The sequence below is a fragment of the Rhinoderma darwinii genome, chromosome 1, assembly GCF_050947455.1.
Source record: "Rhinoderma darwinii isolate aRhiDar2 chromosome 1, aRhiDar2.hap1, whole genome shotgun sequence".
Lineage (NCBI taxonomy): Eukaryota > Metazoa > Chordata > Amphibia > Anura > Rhinodermatidae > Rhinoderma > Rhinoderma darwinii.
The window spans coordinates 477567711-477585103 of NC_134687.1; the positions used below are offsets into that span (position 1 = coordinate 477567711).

At 42.7% G+C, this 17393-nt stretch overlaps 2 protein-coding genes and 1 long non-coding RNA gene across 8 annotated transcripts in view; 1 reads left to right on the top strand and 2 right to left on the bottom strand.

Moving 5' to 3' along the window:
• HIP1R (huntingtin interacting protein 1 related) overlaps positions 1-235 on the bottom strand; it is a 158020-nt gene extending 157785 nt beyond the window's left edge. The window contains exon 1 of the mRNA XM_075834101.1: positions 1-235. Within this exon, the coding sequence (XP_075690216.1) occupies positions 1-93 (93 nt within the window). The 5' untranslated portion in view covers positions 94-235.
• LOC142658489 (uncharacterized) overlaps positions 216-17393 on the top strand; it is a 22431-nt gene continuing 5253 nt past the window's right edge. For both annotated transcript variants that reach the window (XR_012850123.1, XR_012850122.1), the window contains exons 1-2: positions 216-401; positions 13906-14067. This is a non-coding gene — a long non-coding RNA (uncharacterized LOC142658489). The remainder of the gene's footprint in view (positions 402-13905; positions 14068-17393) is intronic.
• CCDC62 (coiled-coil domain containing 62) overlaps positions 12446-17393 on the bottom strand; it is a 26057-nt gene continuing 21109 nt past the window's right edge. For 4 of the 5 annotated variants that reach the window (XM_075834104.1, XM_075834106.1, XM_075834102.1 and 1 more), the window contains 2 exons: positions 14175-14291; positions 12446-13386 (listed from right to left, as the gene is read on the bottom strand). In XM_075834104.1, the coding sequence (XP_075690219.1) occupies positions 13300-13386; positions 14175-14291 (204 nt within the window). In that variant the 3' untranslated portion in view covers positions 12446-13299. Of the gene's footprint in view, positions 13387-14174; positions 14292-14348; positions 16082-17393 lie in introns of those variants that run through there. The other variant, XM_075834107.1, reaches the window with a different exon arrangement.

The following is a 17393-nucleotide window of genomic DNA, read 5'->3' on the forward strand; positions in this document are numbered from 1 at the left end:
CTGGTTCTTGTCAAACTGCTCCCTCTCAGCCTCTAAGCCGTGTCCGGAGCGCCGACTCAAGACTCTGGCGGGCACGTTCTTTATGGAGTTCATGACGGAAAACCGGCAGACTCGTCCCCGTGACGGCTGCCAAACACCAGCGTCCGCTAACCTATTCCCTCACTACAGCTAGAACTACCTGACCGGCAGCCGCCCCGCAGAATGCTGGGTAATATCTCTCAGCGCTACAGCAGTGGGCGGAGCTATGGAACCTCCAGCAAGACGTGCCGTGACGTCATGACGCAGCGGAGGTAGACTGCTGTCACCTGGATAAATATTTACTGAGCCAGAAGTCCGGCGACTGTGAACGTTCATGTGGAATGTGCAAGAAGGTTTACTTACACGGCAATGATGTAAACGCGGTAAAGTTTGCAAAAATTGCTTTAATAAACATTCACAATTAGTACGTCAGCTGCTTATGCGTAAAATAAATAAGCACCTGCTCACCCTAAGGCCTAATTCACACGAACGTGTCCGTTTTGCGCACGTAAAAAACGCAGCGTTTTGCTCGCGTTGCAGTTCCGTGTGTCATCAGTGTTTGGTGCGTGTCTGCTTTATTTTTGCGCGTATGGCATCCTTATGTCACGTGGTTTTGACGTTTACCAAATGAAATGGAGGTGGTTTTCTTTTCTCATCATCTCTTGAGCAACGGTTGCGCGAATCACGCACAGCACACGGATGTAACAGCACACGCAAAAACCGCTCAAGTATAGGACATGCAGTGAGTTTCACGCAGCGGACACACGCTGCGTGAAAAACACGGAATGTCAATGGCCCCATTCACTTGCATAGGTCCGTGCGACGTGCGTGATTTTCACGCGTGTATCACGGACATGAAATACGCTCGTGTAAATAAGGCCCTAAAGGGATGTTGTGCATTTGCCTTGTATTTTCGCAGCATAAAAATATGCTGCAGAAAACTTTACAATGTACTCCAATGGGAAAAATATTTGTACGTGGAAGCAATTCAGAAATCCGTCTGTGGAATATTTTTCAATAGGACTACATTGTAAAGTTTTCCGTATTGTATTTTTACGCTGCGGAAATACAAGGCAAATATGCACCAGTCTCTCAAGTGCCAACGTCAATCATGGTCTACAGTGATGATGTGTCATACTGAAATATGATAACTGGAGACATCAGTGGCCGCAGTGGTGATGCTAGTCTGTCCGATATACACTATATGGACGAAAGTATTGGGACACCTACACAAGCTTTTATGATATCCCATTTTAAATCCATAGGCATTCATATAGAGTTGGTTCCTTTTGCAGCTAAAACGCCTTCCACTCATCTGGGAAGACTTTCTACAAGATTTTGGAGTGTCTGTGGGAAATTTTGCCCATTCAGAAGGGCATTTGTCAGGCCTGACACGGATGTTAGAGGAGAGGGCCTGGCTCGTAATCTCCGTTCTAGTTCATCGGTGTTCGAAGGGGTTGAGGTCAGGGCTCTGTGGGGGTCAGTCAAGTCCTTCTACACCCAACTCATCCAACCATGCCTTTATGGACCTTGCTTTGTGCACTGGGCCACAGTCCTGCTGTAACAGAAATGGGTCTTCCCCAAACTGTTCACACAAAGTTGGAAGCATAAAATTGTCCAAAATGTCTTAGTATGCTGAAGTATTAAAGGCGGTTTCCGAGTTATAACGTGTATGTGTTAATGCTTTTAACTTATGTAAATACATTTGTAATGTACTTACAGTTTCCAAATTGGCCCTGTTTCCAGATGCTGCAGTGGGGCACATGACTGGTGACGTCAATCTCTTGCCGCGGTGTTGATCATAAATTTTCTTCCGGGTATACGACACGTCACTAGTGCCGTGCCGTGTATGGGCTGTTCTGTTATACAGCCAGTAACGTGCATGCGCGCTCCCCGTTACTGGCTGTATAACAGAACAGCCCATGCCCGGCACGTCACTGTACTAAAATAACATCAAGGCTGGGGCTAAAGGGCAACTTTGGCCAATACATAGGTCGCGCCTCCAAAGATAGCTGTGTCGCGCTACCTGCGTTGCAATAACGTAAGTGAATGTGGCCACACTGCAACAGCAACTTGCGGTGACCATTGCAAGAAATCCAAAACGCAGCCTGTGTATTTTTTTCAGTAACTGTTAACTTTACTACCAAAAATACAGGCTGGATAAAAAAAGGGGTGTGATTTCAGTGGCGTGGCTTTGAAAGAGTAGGGTAGTAAAATAATTAATGCCAGCATCCCAAGTCTGGGGCAGGAAAGGGTTCAATGTAGGCATCCATAGTGGTCTAGAGAATGGCCCAGTGGTCTAGTGTGGTAAAGGGATTAATATAAGCATCCCTTGTGGTCTAGGGCTGTAAGGGATTAATATCAGCCTCCACGGTTGTCTAGGGGGGGTTAATGTCAGCATCACAGATGGTCTAGGGAAGGGATTAATGTCGGCATCCCTAGTGGTCTACTTGGTGTCTAGTCTCCTCTTACAGGAAGTTGAACTCTGTGCTCATCACTTTCAGCTTCCTGTTACTTCTCTGCATGGATGAGAGATTATCCCGTTAGTGACCACCAATACGCCTTTTCACGGCGCTGCATCAGCGTAAATAAACAGAGCAGGGACCCGTTAAATCTCCCTGCTCTCAGAGGTAGCTGAGGGCATCCCTGCTTGAACGGGTAAGATCGATATCAGTATCGATCTCACCAGTTTAACCCCTCAGATGCGGCGCTCAATAGCAAGCGCCGCATCCGAGTTGTTTTCAAGAGAGGGAGGGAGCTCCCTCTCTCATCCCACCGATACCCGGCGATAAGATCGCCGACTGTCTGTGTCTCTGATGGCAGCCGGGGGCCTAATAAAGGCCCCCAGGTTTGCTTGTAGTAAATGCCGGCCTAGCAGATGCCTGTCCGTTTTAAACAGCCAGGCAGTAATACACTGCAATATAAAAGTATTGCAGTGTATTATAAATGCGATCGGAGGATCGCATAATAAAGTCCCCTAGTGGAACTAGTAAAAAAGTAAAAAGAAAAGTTTAATAAAGTTAAAAAAAATAAATGAATTTTCCCCTTACAAAATTCTTTATTATTAAAAAAACAAAATAAAGTAAAAAAGTTACACATATTTGGTATCGCCGCGTTCGTAAAGACCCTGACTATAAAGCTATTACATTATTTAACCCACACAGTGAACGCCGTAAAAAAATAAAATAAAAAAACAATGGAAAAAGTGCTGTTTTCTGTGAATCCTGCCTTAAAAAAAAAATGTGATAAAAAGTGATCAAAAAGTCGCATCTAGCTTAACATGCCACATATAACGTCCCGAGGGGGGTCATTGGGGCGCGGTTTTGGATACATTCAATCTTAATAACTGCTGCAGCCTGCGTTCCCACAAGGGAGCCAAAGATCTCAAGGGCCACTTTGGGTAAAGCCTCATGTGCTATATTTTCGGGTAATCCCCGAATTCTAACATTTTTGCGGCGACTCCTATTCTCTTGATCTTCAGGTTGCAAGAGTGCCATGTTAATGTGATCCTGTTGCACCTGGAGAGATCCATGTACTGCAGAGCCAAATGTAAGCACCGCATTGTGTGCAGTTTCCAGCGTTTCCACTCTTTCACCCATATGACGTAGATCAGCCTTAATGTCTGCCAGGTCTTTAGCAAGGGGACTCAGGGCTTTGTACAGAAGGCTCCTTATAAAATCCCTAGAAACAGGGGCAATGTCCGACTCACCACCTGCATCAAAATGGTCCCCCATGCTCTCGTCATCGGAATCCGCCTCTTGGAAGCCCCCGCCGGGACCTTGTCCAGCCGTTTGCGGAGGAGTTTGTCTAAGTCCGCCTGAGTTTTCCCCGCTTTCAGTGTGACAGAGGGTTCCCTGCTCTTCTCCCTCATCGTTTTCCCCATCGTGGTGCAAATTATCCTGCTGGTTCAGTTAGGCTCGGCCGGGTCTTGCGAGGAGCTCCGAACTAAGCTGCCATCCTCACTCACGGTCAAGCTCCGCGCCCCAAAAAGTCGCATCTACTCCAAAATGGTACTGATGAAAACTACAAGTCGTTCCGCAAAAAAAAAAACCTCATAAAACTGCATCGGCGGAAAAATAAAAAAAAGTTATGGCTCTTCAAATATAGAGACACAAAAACAAATAAATAATTTTGAAAAAAAAAAATGTTTTTACTGTGTAAAAGTAGTAAAACATACAAAATCTATACAAATTTGGTATCGTTGCGATCGTAACAACCTGCTGAATAAAGTTATTGTGTTATTTATACCACACGGTAAACGGCGTAGATTTAGGTAGCAAAAAAGAGAAACAAATTTTTTTTTTTATATTCCCCCACAAAAAATTTTTTTTATAAAAGTTAATCAACAAATTCGATGTACCCCAAAATGGCACTATTAAAAAATACAACTTGTCCCGCAAAATACAGCTATGTTGACGCAAAAATAAAAATGTTATAGCTCTTGGAATGTGCAAAAAAACTTAAAAAATAGCTTGGTCATTGAGGTTTAAAATAGGCTGGTCATTAAGGGGTTAAATATACTAGTCCTTCTCAATGAATTAGAATATCATCAAAAAGTTAATTTATTTTAGTAATTCAATTCAAAATGTGAAACTCATGTTATATAGACTCATTACACACAGAGTGATCCATTTCCAGCATTTATTTCTTTTAATCTTGATGATTATTATAGTGAAAACCCCAAATTTTGTGTCTCAGAAAACTAGAATATTATATACCGTGTTTTTCAGACAATAAGACACACCCAGGTTTTAGACAACAGAAAATGGGAAAAAATATTTACTATTTTACTACTTTTACAAAGAAAAAAAATATTCGTTAAAAAATAATTTGTTTTGTTTCACCACATTCTGTGAGCCATAACTTTTTTTTATATTTTTTCATCGTTTGAGCGGTGTGAGGGATTATTTATTGCGGGACGAGTTGTAGTTTTTATTGGCACCATTTTTTGGTATATACGATTTTTTAATCTTTTTATTTCATTTTTTTAAGCGCTAAAGGTGACCAAAAAACGATTCTGATGTTTTTAAAAAAAATGTTTTCGCCTTTTACTGTGAGTCAAATAATGGTATATTGTAATGGATCAGATTTTTACGAACGCAGCGATGCCGACTATTTTTTATTATTTACATTGTGCTTGGGGAAAAATGGGTAAAGGTTTTTTCTTTGAACTTTTGATATTTTTATACCCTGAAAATGTATCTAAGGGCCGGTTCACATCAGCGTTCGCTTTCCATTCAGGGGTTCCGTCGGAGGTTTCTGTCGGATGAACCCCTCAACGGAAAGTCAAACGGAAACCTTAGCTTCCATTTGTATCACCATTGATATCAATGGTGACGGAAACATTGCTAATGGTTTCCGTTTGTCACCATTCTGGCAGGTTTTCGTTTTTTTGACAGAATCAATAGCGACGTTTTGATCACTTTTTATTCCATTTTTAGTGGGAGATGAGGTGACCAAAAAATAGCGATTCTAGTGTTTACAATTTTTTTTTTTTTTACGGCATACACTGTGCGGGTTTAAAGAGAACCTTTCACCTCCCCATACATGTGCAGCATGTAATGGGAAGGGCAGCACAAACTCTGGGGCACTTTAAAAAAAAATTCTACCTCCCACCGTTATTTAGAGATCGGTGCCGTTATATTTGGCGCCCGATATATAAATAACCCCCTGAACAATCAACGGGGCGTGTACTGGCAAGGGGGCGTGTTACTATGGCTATGACACTGTCCAATCAGATATGGACAGTGCCACAGCATGGGAGAGTGTGCGATTGCAGTCTCTTCATCCAAACAGGCAAGGGGGCGTGTCAGTGCTACGGACAGTGTGAGCTGGAGAGCTCTCATCTACAGCTCCTGTGAGAGATCAGTCTTAGGGCAGATTTACACGAGCGTGTGCGTTTTTGCGCACGCAAAAAATTCAACGTTTTGCGTGCGCAAAAGGCACTTAACAGCTCCGTGAGTCATCACATAGGATGCGCGGCTGCATGATCATTATGACACTGTTTGGATGTTTGTAAACAGAAAAGCACGTGGTGCTTTTCTGTTTGCAAACATACTTTTGACTGCTGTTGCGCGAATCACGTGCGTCCCACGGAAGTGCTTCCGTGTGGTGCGCTTGATTTTCAAGCACCCATTGACTTTAATGGGTGCGTGATGCGCGAAAAACACAGAAATATAGGACCTGTCGCGAGTTCTACGCAGCAGACTCACGCTGCGCAAAAATCACTGACTGTCTGCACTGTCCCATAGACTAGCATAGGTCCGTGCGACACGCGGGAAAAAGGTCTCACAGCTGACACTGCATAGCGGAGCAAAAATCAAGCGAGGAGGAGGAAAGAATTGCCTGTAGAACTCGGAGACATGATTGTGTGGGAGCACAGAGCTGGAGAAGGGTAACAAAAAATTTCTGCTGCACTGAAAGTTACCAAGAGCACAGTGGCCTCCATAATTCTTAAATAGAAGGTTTGGACAACCAGGACTCTTCCTAGAGCTGGCCATCCCACCAAACTAAGAAATCAGGGAGAAGGGCCTAGGTAAGAGAGGTGAAGAAAAACCCAATGGTCACTCTGGCTGAGCTCCAAAGATCCTGTGTGCAGATGGGAGAAACTTTCAGAAGGTCAATCATCACTGCAGCACTCCACCCATCTGGGCTTTATGACAGAGTGGCCAGAAAAAAAAAACCCTCCTTAATGAAAGACACATGAAAGCCCACCGGGAGTTTGCAAAAAAGCACCTAAAGGACTCTCAGACCGTGAGAAACAAGATTCTGTGGTCTGATGAAACCAAGATTGAACTTTTTTACCTCAATTCTAAGCGTCCTGTCTGGAGGAAACCAGGCGCTGCTCATCACCTGCCCAATACCATCGCCACAGTGAAGCATGGTGGTGGCAGCATCATGCTGTGGGGAGTTTTTCAGCGGCTTGGACAGGGAGACTGGTCAGGGTTGAGGGAAAGATGAATGTAGCAAAGTACAGAGATATTCTTAATAAAAACCTGATTCAGAGTGCTCTGTGTAGCGTCCATGGCCGTGGGCCATCGTGTTTGCTCACCTCCCGACGCCCGCAGCCATGGATCAGTGAACGCTGGCTCATATCTCCTTCCTAGGAGACACCAGCGCTCACTTCCGCTCTTGTCCGCTGTGTCCCGTAGGGTGCGCTCCCACGCCCGTGCCCGTTCTTAAAGGGCCAGCACGCGCACATGTGGACAATCATCATCAACTACAATGATTTCCTGGACTATAAAAAGAGCCCTGCCCTTCTGATCCTTGCCTGAGCGTTGTTAGTGTATCCCAAGTCTGTCTTGCAAATGGTCCCTTAGTGTTTCCCGTTCCAGTTGTTACCCGTGCCCGGTTACCTGTATCCCGTGCGGTGTTCTTGTTCCTGTGCCTACTAGTGTTGGAGTGGTGTCTACTGCCCCTGCTGTCATTTACCACGTCCTGTGTCGTCTGCCACGTTCTGTGCCATCTTCCACATCCAGTGTGATCTGCCACGTCCAGTATGATCTGCCACGTCTGGCGCAACGTGCTGCACCTGCTGTCATCTGCCACGTCTGGCATAACCTGCTGCACTCACCTCCAACCGTGCCAAAGCCACGGCCACTGTCTGGACTATTCAGGTACCCTAGTGCGGGACTTTGTATTGCTGGGGTGCTCTGTTGTTTGGCCAGCTGCCGCCCCGTGGCGGCGGTGCGGCCTAGTGGGTCCACATACCCACAGCCTGTGACACTGTGGACCTCTGCAGGGGAGGAACGTTCACCTTCAAACAAGACAATGACCCTAAGCACACAGCCAAGACAACACAGGAGTGGCTTACGGATAACTCTGAGAATGTCCTTGAGTGGCGCGGCTAGAGCCCTGACTTGAACCCTATCGAACATCTCTGTAGAGACCTGAAAACGGCTGTCCATTGATGGTCCAGATACAAAATAAGGTGTCCTTATTTCACCAAAACAACGATGTTTCAACCCCAAGGGTCTTTCTCAAGCAGTCTCACTGCTTGAGAAAGACCCTTGGGGTCGAAACGTCGCTGTTTTGGTGAAAAAGACACCTTATTTTGTACCTGGATAAACGTGGGTGCTGCGGTTCTTCTACCTCTTTTGTCTGTTTTGGAGTTGCTTTGGCTGCAACTCGACACTGTGAAAAGTTAAAAAAAGTTTTACCAAAAGTTTTGCTCACCTCATAACCACCGTACAAGATTGCGTTTTTCCAATGCGTTTTTGTGAAGCTTGATTGATACCAATGTAGGCATAAAAAATCCAAAAGCTGTAGGTGCTCGTAGATCCTCCTGAGCTTGATCCTGTGTCGACAGCAGGTTGTAGAAACGAAAATGATGTGTAGAAAAGGCAGATCCAGCACTCGAATGTATAAAAAATTCAATTTTTATTTAGGTCATTTAAAAACAGGGATAAAACAAAAATCCCTGGACCACGCTTACGCGTTTCAGACCACTAGGGTCCTTAATCATAGCTTACAGTAAGCTATGATTAAGGACCCTAGTGGTCTGAAACGCGTAAGCGTGGTCCCGGGATTTTTGTTTTATCCGTTTTTAAATTACCTAAATAAAAATTGAATTTTTTATACATTCGAGTGCTGGATCTGCCTTTTCTACACATCATTTTTGCAACTCGACACTGCCTGCACTGATTGGGAAATTCCTTCCTGTTTAAAAAGCTCCCTGTGAATGCTCTCTGGGACTGTGATGTGCTGCTGATTTCTCTTTTTTGTCCATCGATGGTCCCCATCCAACCTGACTGGGCTTGAGAGGATCTGCAGAGAAGAATGTCAGAAAATCCTCAAATCCAGGTGTGCAAACCTTGTGGCATCATACCCAAGACGACTGGGAGGCGGTTATCACCTCCAATGGTGCTTCAACTAAGTACCAAGTAAAGGGTCTGAATACTTATGTAATACTTATGTAAAACGTAATGTAATATTTAGTAAAAAGGAAAAACTAATATGTCACGATCTATGGGTATGTGGACCCACTGGGCCGTACCGCCGTAGCGGTATAGCAGCTTGCCAATACAGGGTACCAAGTAAAGTCTATAGTTCAAGCAAGGGTACCTGTGGTGGTTCCGACAGTAGAGATGAATAGGCTCAGATGGGATCTTGGCAGCAGACACCAGGTGTGGTGTAACACAGCAGACAGATCGGTGGTACAACACGACTCCAACTCTTTAAGGCACAGGAACAAGGTAGCACGGGATAGAGGTAGCAGGTACGGGAACTGGAAAACACTAATCGACCATTTGCATAGACTAACATGGGTAACACAAACAAAACTCAGGTAATGAAGGAAGGGGCAGGGCCCTTCTTATAGTCCAGGGTGATCATGGGAGCAATCAGTCAATCTAAAACTTGTGTGTGTTCTGGCTCATTAAGGACAGGAATGAGCTAGAGCGCGCACCCTAGTGGTCACTGCAGGACAGGACGGCCGCATGTGCTGGCATCTCTGGGGAGGAAGACGTCTGCAGGATGATAGGAGTCTGCAGTCTGCGACCGTGGACGTTACACTAAATTAGCAAAGATTACTAACATTCTGTTTTCACCTTGTCATTGTGGGGTATTGAGTGCAGAATGATGGGGAAAAACTTTATTTTAGCACAAGGCCTCAACATAACAAGATGTGAAAACATTTACAATTTGGAGCCTTCATTACTAAGGTAGTTCTCAACATTTTGTGATGGTGCAGCATGCTCCCACGTCTGGGACATTGTCACAGAAACGTTTTGCCACATGCTTCACAAGCATCTCACTAGTGAGGCGTCCCCCAGCTGTTGGTGAGGTGCAGCTTGGGAGGCAGTTTTGACAGAAGTGATCATACGATGCACAGGACTTTCTATGATTGCAGCAATCTCTGGTTTACCAAAATAACTGACCCTTTTTGTGCTTATTTTAATGTTCTACTGGACTCAGGTGGCAAATTTTAAGATAAATTGAGGTCATTTTTAAAAAGTTTGGTATGGACTACCACTAATGGTGAGACCCAAACATCACAATGTTCTGGCTGGTGAGGCCACAGTAGAAAAGGATTGAGAAGCCCTGCTCTTTAGGACATATATGTATCACGGTTCTCACCTGGTTCATTTGTGGATCCTCGGTGTCGTCCGGGAGATGGTGCTAGTAACCCAGGGCAACGCTTGGCACAGCAGGTTTAGAGGCAGTCAGATGTATAGGCCAGAACTCAGGACAGGCAGCAGACGTCGTTACGGGTATCGATAGCAATAGGTCAAGGCAGGCGGCAGGCGAGGATAGTCAAGTTCAGGCAGAGGACAAAAACAGGAAATCCAGACAAAGGCAGAAGGCAAGAAAACCAGGGTACAGGGAAACACACGGGGAACTTGGTTGACCAAGCAAGGATTCAGAGGGAGGAGAATCCTTAAATAGGAAGTCTTGGAATTTTGGCACGCGCTGGCCCTTTAAGAAGGAAAGAGTCAGCGCACGCGCCCTCTAGTGGCTGCAGCCGCACATCATGGATGACGGCCGTGGGGGGAGGTGAGAGATGCAGTTACTGGACAACACCCAGAGCCTGCAGAGCGTCCGGATCGGGTAAGTGGAGCTCGGGACGAGCATGAGGAAATGGAGGGTGCAGGAACCAGAGCAGAGACCGTGGAAGAGGCGGGGAACGGCGCGGCAGCCGTTACAATATGTGGCGTATTTTTTTATAAAAGATAAAACATTTTGGTGGGGGGATCAACCCGCCCAAAACAAATAAAACACGTATTCATAACGGTTACGATCATAGCGGAGTAGCAGCTGGCCAAACAACAACATACCAAGTCTATACAGAGTCCAAGCACAGGGTTACCTGTAACAGTCCAGACAGTAGCAGCAGCTTAGGCACAGATGGTTCTTTGACAACAGGTGATGCAAAACGTGGCAAGAGGTACCAGGTGTGGCAGATGACACCAGACGTGGTGTAAGATAGCAGGCGTAGCAGACGGAATAACAATACTCCAACACCAGAGAGGGCACGGGATACAGGTAGGAGTGCACGGGAACAGGATACGACTAAGGAACCATTTGCAAGACTAACATAGGAATACAAACAACGCCCAGGCAAGGAGTGAAAGGGCAGGGCCATTTTTTATAGTCCAGGGTGATCTGGGGATATTTAGTTAATACTTTACATGTGCGTGGACTGGCCCTTTAAGGCTGGGAATGAGCTCACGCGTGCAACCTAGTGGTCACTGCAGGGCAGGAAGGCCCAGTGTGCTGGCATCTCCGGGGAGGGAGACATCGGCAGGATGAGAGGGGTCTGCGGCCGTCAGCAGTTAATGGAGGCAGCAGTCCGCGGCCGTTACAATAACTATGTGGGTTATCCGTATTATCTGCCCTATTTGTGCAGATTTGAGAGTCTAGTGTGATGTGGGCACAACATTTATATATAGCATGGTTCCTGCTGTTCGGATGGTAAGATGCCTGATTATATCAGTTTATTTAGATGGCATTGAGGACTCTACCCTTGTTGTCAGAACTACTGTGTGTCAGCTAATATAGATCAAGCTCTTGCTGTTGAGTTTTTATCTTACACTCTTTTGTATTGTCACAAGCACAGAATCGCTTCATACTCAGTTGAAAACGAGAAAAATCTGACAATCATGGGGAGGTGTTTCGTGTCCCCCAGTTTATTAGAATTTACACACACCAATCTTTTTTTGTATAATTAAATTTAAATACAGCAGCCTTCATATAAATCATATTTGCCTATATATATATAAATCATATTTGCCTATATATATATATATATATATATATATATATATATATATATGTAACTGATGCTGCCCGCATGACAGCATCAACAGAGTGATAGGTTCCCTTACAAGGGAGATTTCTGACAGAAATAAAAATACAAACAGAAGTTGGAGGTGTTGCCCATAGCGATTTTTAGCCCACAATTTGCTAGCACAGGTAAAAAAAAAAAGAAAAAAAGGAGGGTTTATAATTTCCTATTGTCAACCGATTCACTTTTGTGTGAACTCATACATAGAATTCAGCATGTTTTGCATTCTGGGAAAATACATTAAAAGGGGTTGTCCACCTTCTGACAACTGATGATCTGTCCACTGGATAGGTCATCAGTATGTCATTGGTGCGGGTCCGACACCCAGAGCCCGCACCAATAAGCCGCTCCAGTGGCTTGCGGGCATCGGATGTTGTGCCACATAATGCTATGTTCGGAGCCCAAAAGCAGTTGGCTCTGTACATAGCATAGCGACCGTGCTGCAAGTCTGCTTTTATTCACTTGAATAGGAGCAGAGCAGCAGTAGTGCATCTCGGCCGCTATTCCGTGGCCGGAGCAAACTACTTCCGGCTTTTACGTCCGGTGCACGGAGGCATCGGACCAGCTGATCTGTGCGGGGTCCGGGTGTCAGACCCCCACAGATCATGTACTGATGACCTATCCTGTGGATAGGTCATCAGTTGTCAGAAGCTGGAAAACCCCTTTAATGAAGGTTTGATTCATTTTAAATGCCACGGCAATGAATGAGAGAACAGATAACAGCCTCCTGCCAAAGAAATTCTCATCAGAACACACAACAGAAATCTTAAAACAATCAAGTTTTGCTTTAGGTCCAATTGTTTAATTCCAGATCCAGACTGTAACAAGTTTTCTTTCATACAATTTATAGTACCAAATGTTATTATAGTAAAAATAATATGTACAAAAATACAACTACACAGAACTTTTTTTTATTATACACAATTTATATATGTTTTCCAACTGATCCCTAACTTTCGGACTTGTATAAAATACTGGTTTCTGAAGTTGTGGCTTTGTAAAAAAAATACTGTACTGTAATAATGTGCCATAACGCTTCAACATTCTGAGGTAATGACTTATCATTTTGGCATATCCAAATAACACTCCAAAGGAGTCTGTAAACTGAATATATATAGTCATTTATAATACTTTGGCAGATGAACCCTAGTGCATATTATAATAAGAGTCAAGGATTTGTCCGCTGCTAAGAAAATAGCAAGTAATAACAGAAACCAGGACGCAATGCTAAATCCGTCATGCGAACCCTATTGACTTAAAATGGGTCCGTGTCTGGTTCGTTGTTTTGATGGGAAAAATAGCGCTGCATGCAGTGCTATTTTCCCATCAAATATGACAGAATCTGCGATGAAACCTCAGATGCAGATGTGAACAGAACCTAAGCTGAAAGTATTTCTATGCTAAATGTCATGTTACGTAATCCGTAGTCTGCCAAGATTTCCATATCTGCATTGCCTAGAACATTTTCTGAAATCAAAATGCTGTGATTTATAAGGTTACCATGAACTGTCCAAATTCTCCTGTTTATGTTCTCTGCTCTCAGTTTCTGGAGGATTACTGTATAGGAAGCTTTCTGCTGTATGCTATAAGAGAAAATTCATTATTGCTTTTATATTGCAACTATGTTTCTACATAATACTATTTTAAATAACCCCTTAGTGACCTCAGCTGTTTAACTTTTTGATCGCTGTGGTTAATGAACAAAGGGGAACTGCCCTCTTTAAACGCGCCACGGGAAATCTACATGACTGTAATAACCTGAAGAATTAATTTAACAGGTTATTTAGCATGAAACACGAATAGGATAAAATATAAAAATATATATATATATATATATATATATATATATATATATATATATATATATATATGGTGAAAAATCGCTTTTTCCTTTATTCATGCCACAAAAATGACGTTTCTCCCACAGAAAACAAGGCGCCATATAGCCACATCAATGAATTATGGTTGCTGAAAGGCAGAAACGGAAAAATTTCATTAAGGCCTTTTCAGGCCTGGTCACTAAGGGGTTAAACAAAGATTGTTCGAAATACATCCAAAGCTGAACAATGTTAATGTTTTCTAATGTTTTTATTTTACCATAGCCAACAAGCACTGAAAAATTAGAGCTATTGGGAGCAACAGAGGGCGGAGGTACAATGTAGAGAACTTCCTAAACAAGGAGGCGTGATGTAAATGCGCTCATGTTAACATCCGTGTGAGTGTATTAGCGACTTCCCTAAATTTCCGGAGCCGCCAGCGAGCAGGTAAGTATATATACGGTGTGTGTGCCTGTCCTAGATTTTGTATTATTCAATAACACAGTATCTCAATGTTTCTGGACTATCAGAATTTACTGTACATCATTACATACCATATTGCTGGAGTTGATGTGTCGAGCAGAGAGTAGTGAGTCCAGTTCAAGATCTGCAACCATCTGACGAGACTTTGTCAACAGGTGCTTTAACTTAGTTGTTGGGGAACACAATTGCTTTTTAAATAAAAAAAATAATCTAGTTGAATATTCTGGGCATTTTGACATTATAGGTCAGTAAATGCATTATTAGTATTATTCATAAATGCATAAGAAAAAAACAAACTCGGAAGTCAGTCTTATGTTTTTGGTGCCTGTCCGATAATCCCCCGATGCCTGACTGCTTACTTCAGTCACCAGAGAAATAAATATGCAGTATGGCTAATCGGAGTAGAAGGAAAATTGTGATACACTAGACAGAAAGGCCAGTTTCAACAGTGTACCAGCCACATGTAAATACCAAGTTTGACTAAACCATTTACCGGTCTGCAAGAACAGGTATAAGATGCACGAAGAATAATACAGAAAAAAGGAGAGTAGTAATGAAAGTGAACCTCATGTTATAACACCCATTAAATACACAATTTAATGAAAGTTCAATTAAAATACATTTCTCATTATTTAGATTTGGTTCTATCATCCAATGAGTCTTCCTTACTTTGTATCACAGACCTAGCAGGTTCTGCAGCTTCAAGCTGTATGTACATGCCCACTGGCAAAAAGCGCACGTCATCACATTTATGGGACTGGACTAATTGTGACTACAGACGTATACATGGTTACAAGAGATATAGTGGTATACACTCTATAGACTGTTACTGAAAGATACAGAAGAAAGTGCCAAATTTACCCAAGACAGTAGAACTAATGCTCTGCTCATATATGCGACAGTCACGGAGCCATGACAGTTATGCAGGATCTGTATTCAAATGGCTCAGAGGGATCCTATTACCTTATCATGAGGTTTGTCAGGGTTCTGGTATTTTTCACAGCAAGAATAGCGTTGCAGACTATGCTGGCAAAAATACCGCAACACATGAGGAAACTATAAGAGAGAGAGAGAGAAGAGAGAGAGAAAGAGAGGAGAGAGAAGAGAGGAAGAGAGGAAGAGAGGAGAAAGGAGAGAAGAAGAGAGGAGAGAGAAGAGAGGAAGAGAGGAAGAGAGGAGAGAGAGAATGAGAGAATTGTCATGAGTAAAACAAATATTTTTAAACACTAATAATAATGTGTAGGTTTTAAATATTTGCTTGGTGAAGTAGAGTTACCTGAATCACAGGAATTTCCATTACATTTTTATACTAAAGCAGTTCCAGGGTTTTCATATAGCTCCATTCTTAGGGCTGATCCTCACGTTGCGGAATTGCCGCGTTTTTCCCGGACGGGAAAAACGCAGCAACATACAGTGGTGCCATAGTGGATCAGATTTAACAAATCTCATCCACACGCTGCGTAAAAATTCCGAGCAGAAATTGACCCGCGGTGCGTATTTTTCAGACCGCAGCATGTCAATTCCTGCTACGGAAAGTGCAGAATTGCTGCGTTTTTCAGAGATGTCTCCGTCTCCTAACATTGTGAAAAACGCAACCATTTACGCACCATTTTCTGTCGTAAAAGCCGGAGGAAATGGTGCGTTTTTGCCGTAGAGGAATGTCTGCGTTTTTCAATGGAATTGCTGCAGAAATTTTCTGCAGCAATTCTGTTGTGTGTGGACAAGCCCTGAAGTGAGCTTTCTATGTACTTGAAGTAAAAGCATGTTCCTATTAAGTGCAGTTTTTTAATGAAGCTATACCTTGACATACTGTATACCGTACATAAAAGCATATTACTTCATAAAACAATATTTGACTTTCCTTTGTCTTTACTCCACGTTATCTGGAAAGCAAACCAACTCTACGGTGATAAATTCATATCTACAGCAGCGTAGCTCAGAGGTTTTATTTTACGTAACCAGATCAAGAATTTGGCTCCTAAGTAAATCAAATAGTAAATCATTAACAATAAAGAACTTGAAGGGCAGGTGAATAATAACCGAGAATAAATCGCATCTTTAAACCTGATGTACATATAAATGATATAGACATAATTCACTAAGTGATTGCTTTGTAAGAAATACTTCTAACGCAAACAAGGACCATACACATTAGATGAAAGTCAATCTAATGTGTATAGGGGCAATTAGAAAGATTTATACGTGTAGATCAGCCTTTCAGGGCAATAAGTTATTGTAGCAATGTACAATAGTTGTAGTATTGAACCCAGCCATGCTGACATTGGTTCTTGTTCACATACATTATCCTTCAAGGAGTTAATCTTATAGGTTGGGTTTACATTCTATGATTTTGCACCGATCTAATTAAAATCTGATTTTGGTGGTTGCAAATGTTTGTACAATGAGTGTTTAGATGCAATGACCAGGCCTGAAATGACCAGCTCATTTTTTTCGTTTTTGCCTCTCTTCCTTTCAGCAGCCATGAGTTCTTTATTTTGTCATTGATGTGGCTATGAGAGGCCTTGTTTTATGCCGGAGACATTGTATTTTTTTTCTTCGCAGTTTGGGGGTAGAAAAAAATGACTGTGTAACTTATATCATTTATTTTTTCGGAGTCAATATAGGATAAACAATTTTCAGGTTTTTTTTAATCCCGTTTATGTTTCACACTAAATAACCTGTTAAATGAATTCTTCAACTTATTACGGTCATGTAGATACATAATATTTGTAGGCTTTTATGTAATATATGGGCAATAAAATGTATTTTATGCAAAATAGACTTTTTTTTTGGACCTTTTTGTTATTTCTTTTTTTAATCACAAAGGGACAACTTTATTTTATTATACTTTGGCTATGTTCACACTTTGTGTTTTCAGCCATTTTTCTTGGAGTAAACGCCTCGAAAAACACCTAAAAAAAAACGGAAGCTGAATGCCTCCAAACATCTGCCTATTGATTTCCACGGGAAAAAAGGCAGGTTCGTTCAGACGGGGCTTTTTTTTACGTGGCTGTTTGAAAAAAAACAGCGCATAAAAAAACGCCCAGTAAAAAGAAGTGCATGTGACTTCTTGAACCGTTTTTGGAGCTATTTTTCATTGTGTCAATGGAATAACGGCTCCAAAAAACAGCAGAAAATCAGAGGCTGTTTTCCCTTGAAAACAGCTCATATTTTACATCCGTTTTTCGTTTTGCATGCGAACATACCCTTATATTGTATTAGCATACTCCTCAAAAGACAGCGGGCTTTCGGTAAGAGGTTAATTAAATGGAAAAGATTCTTTATTACAA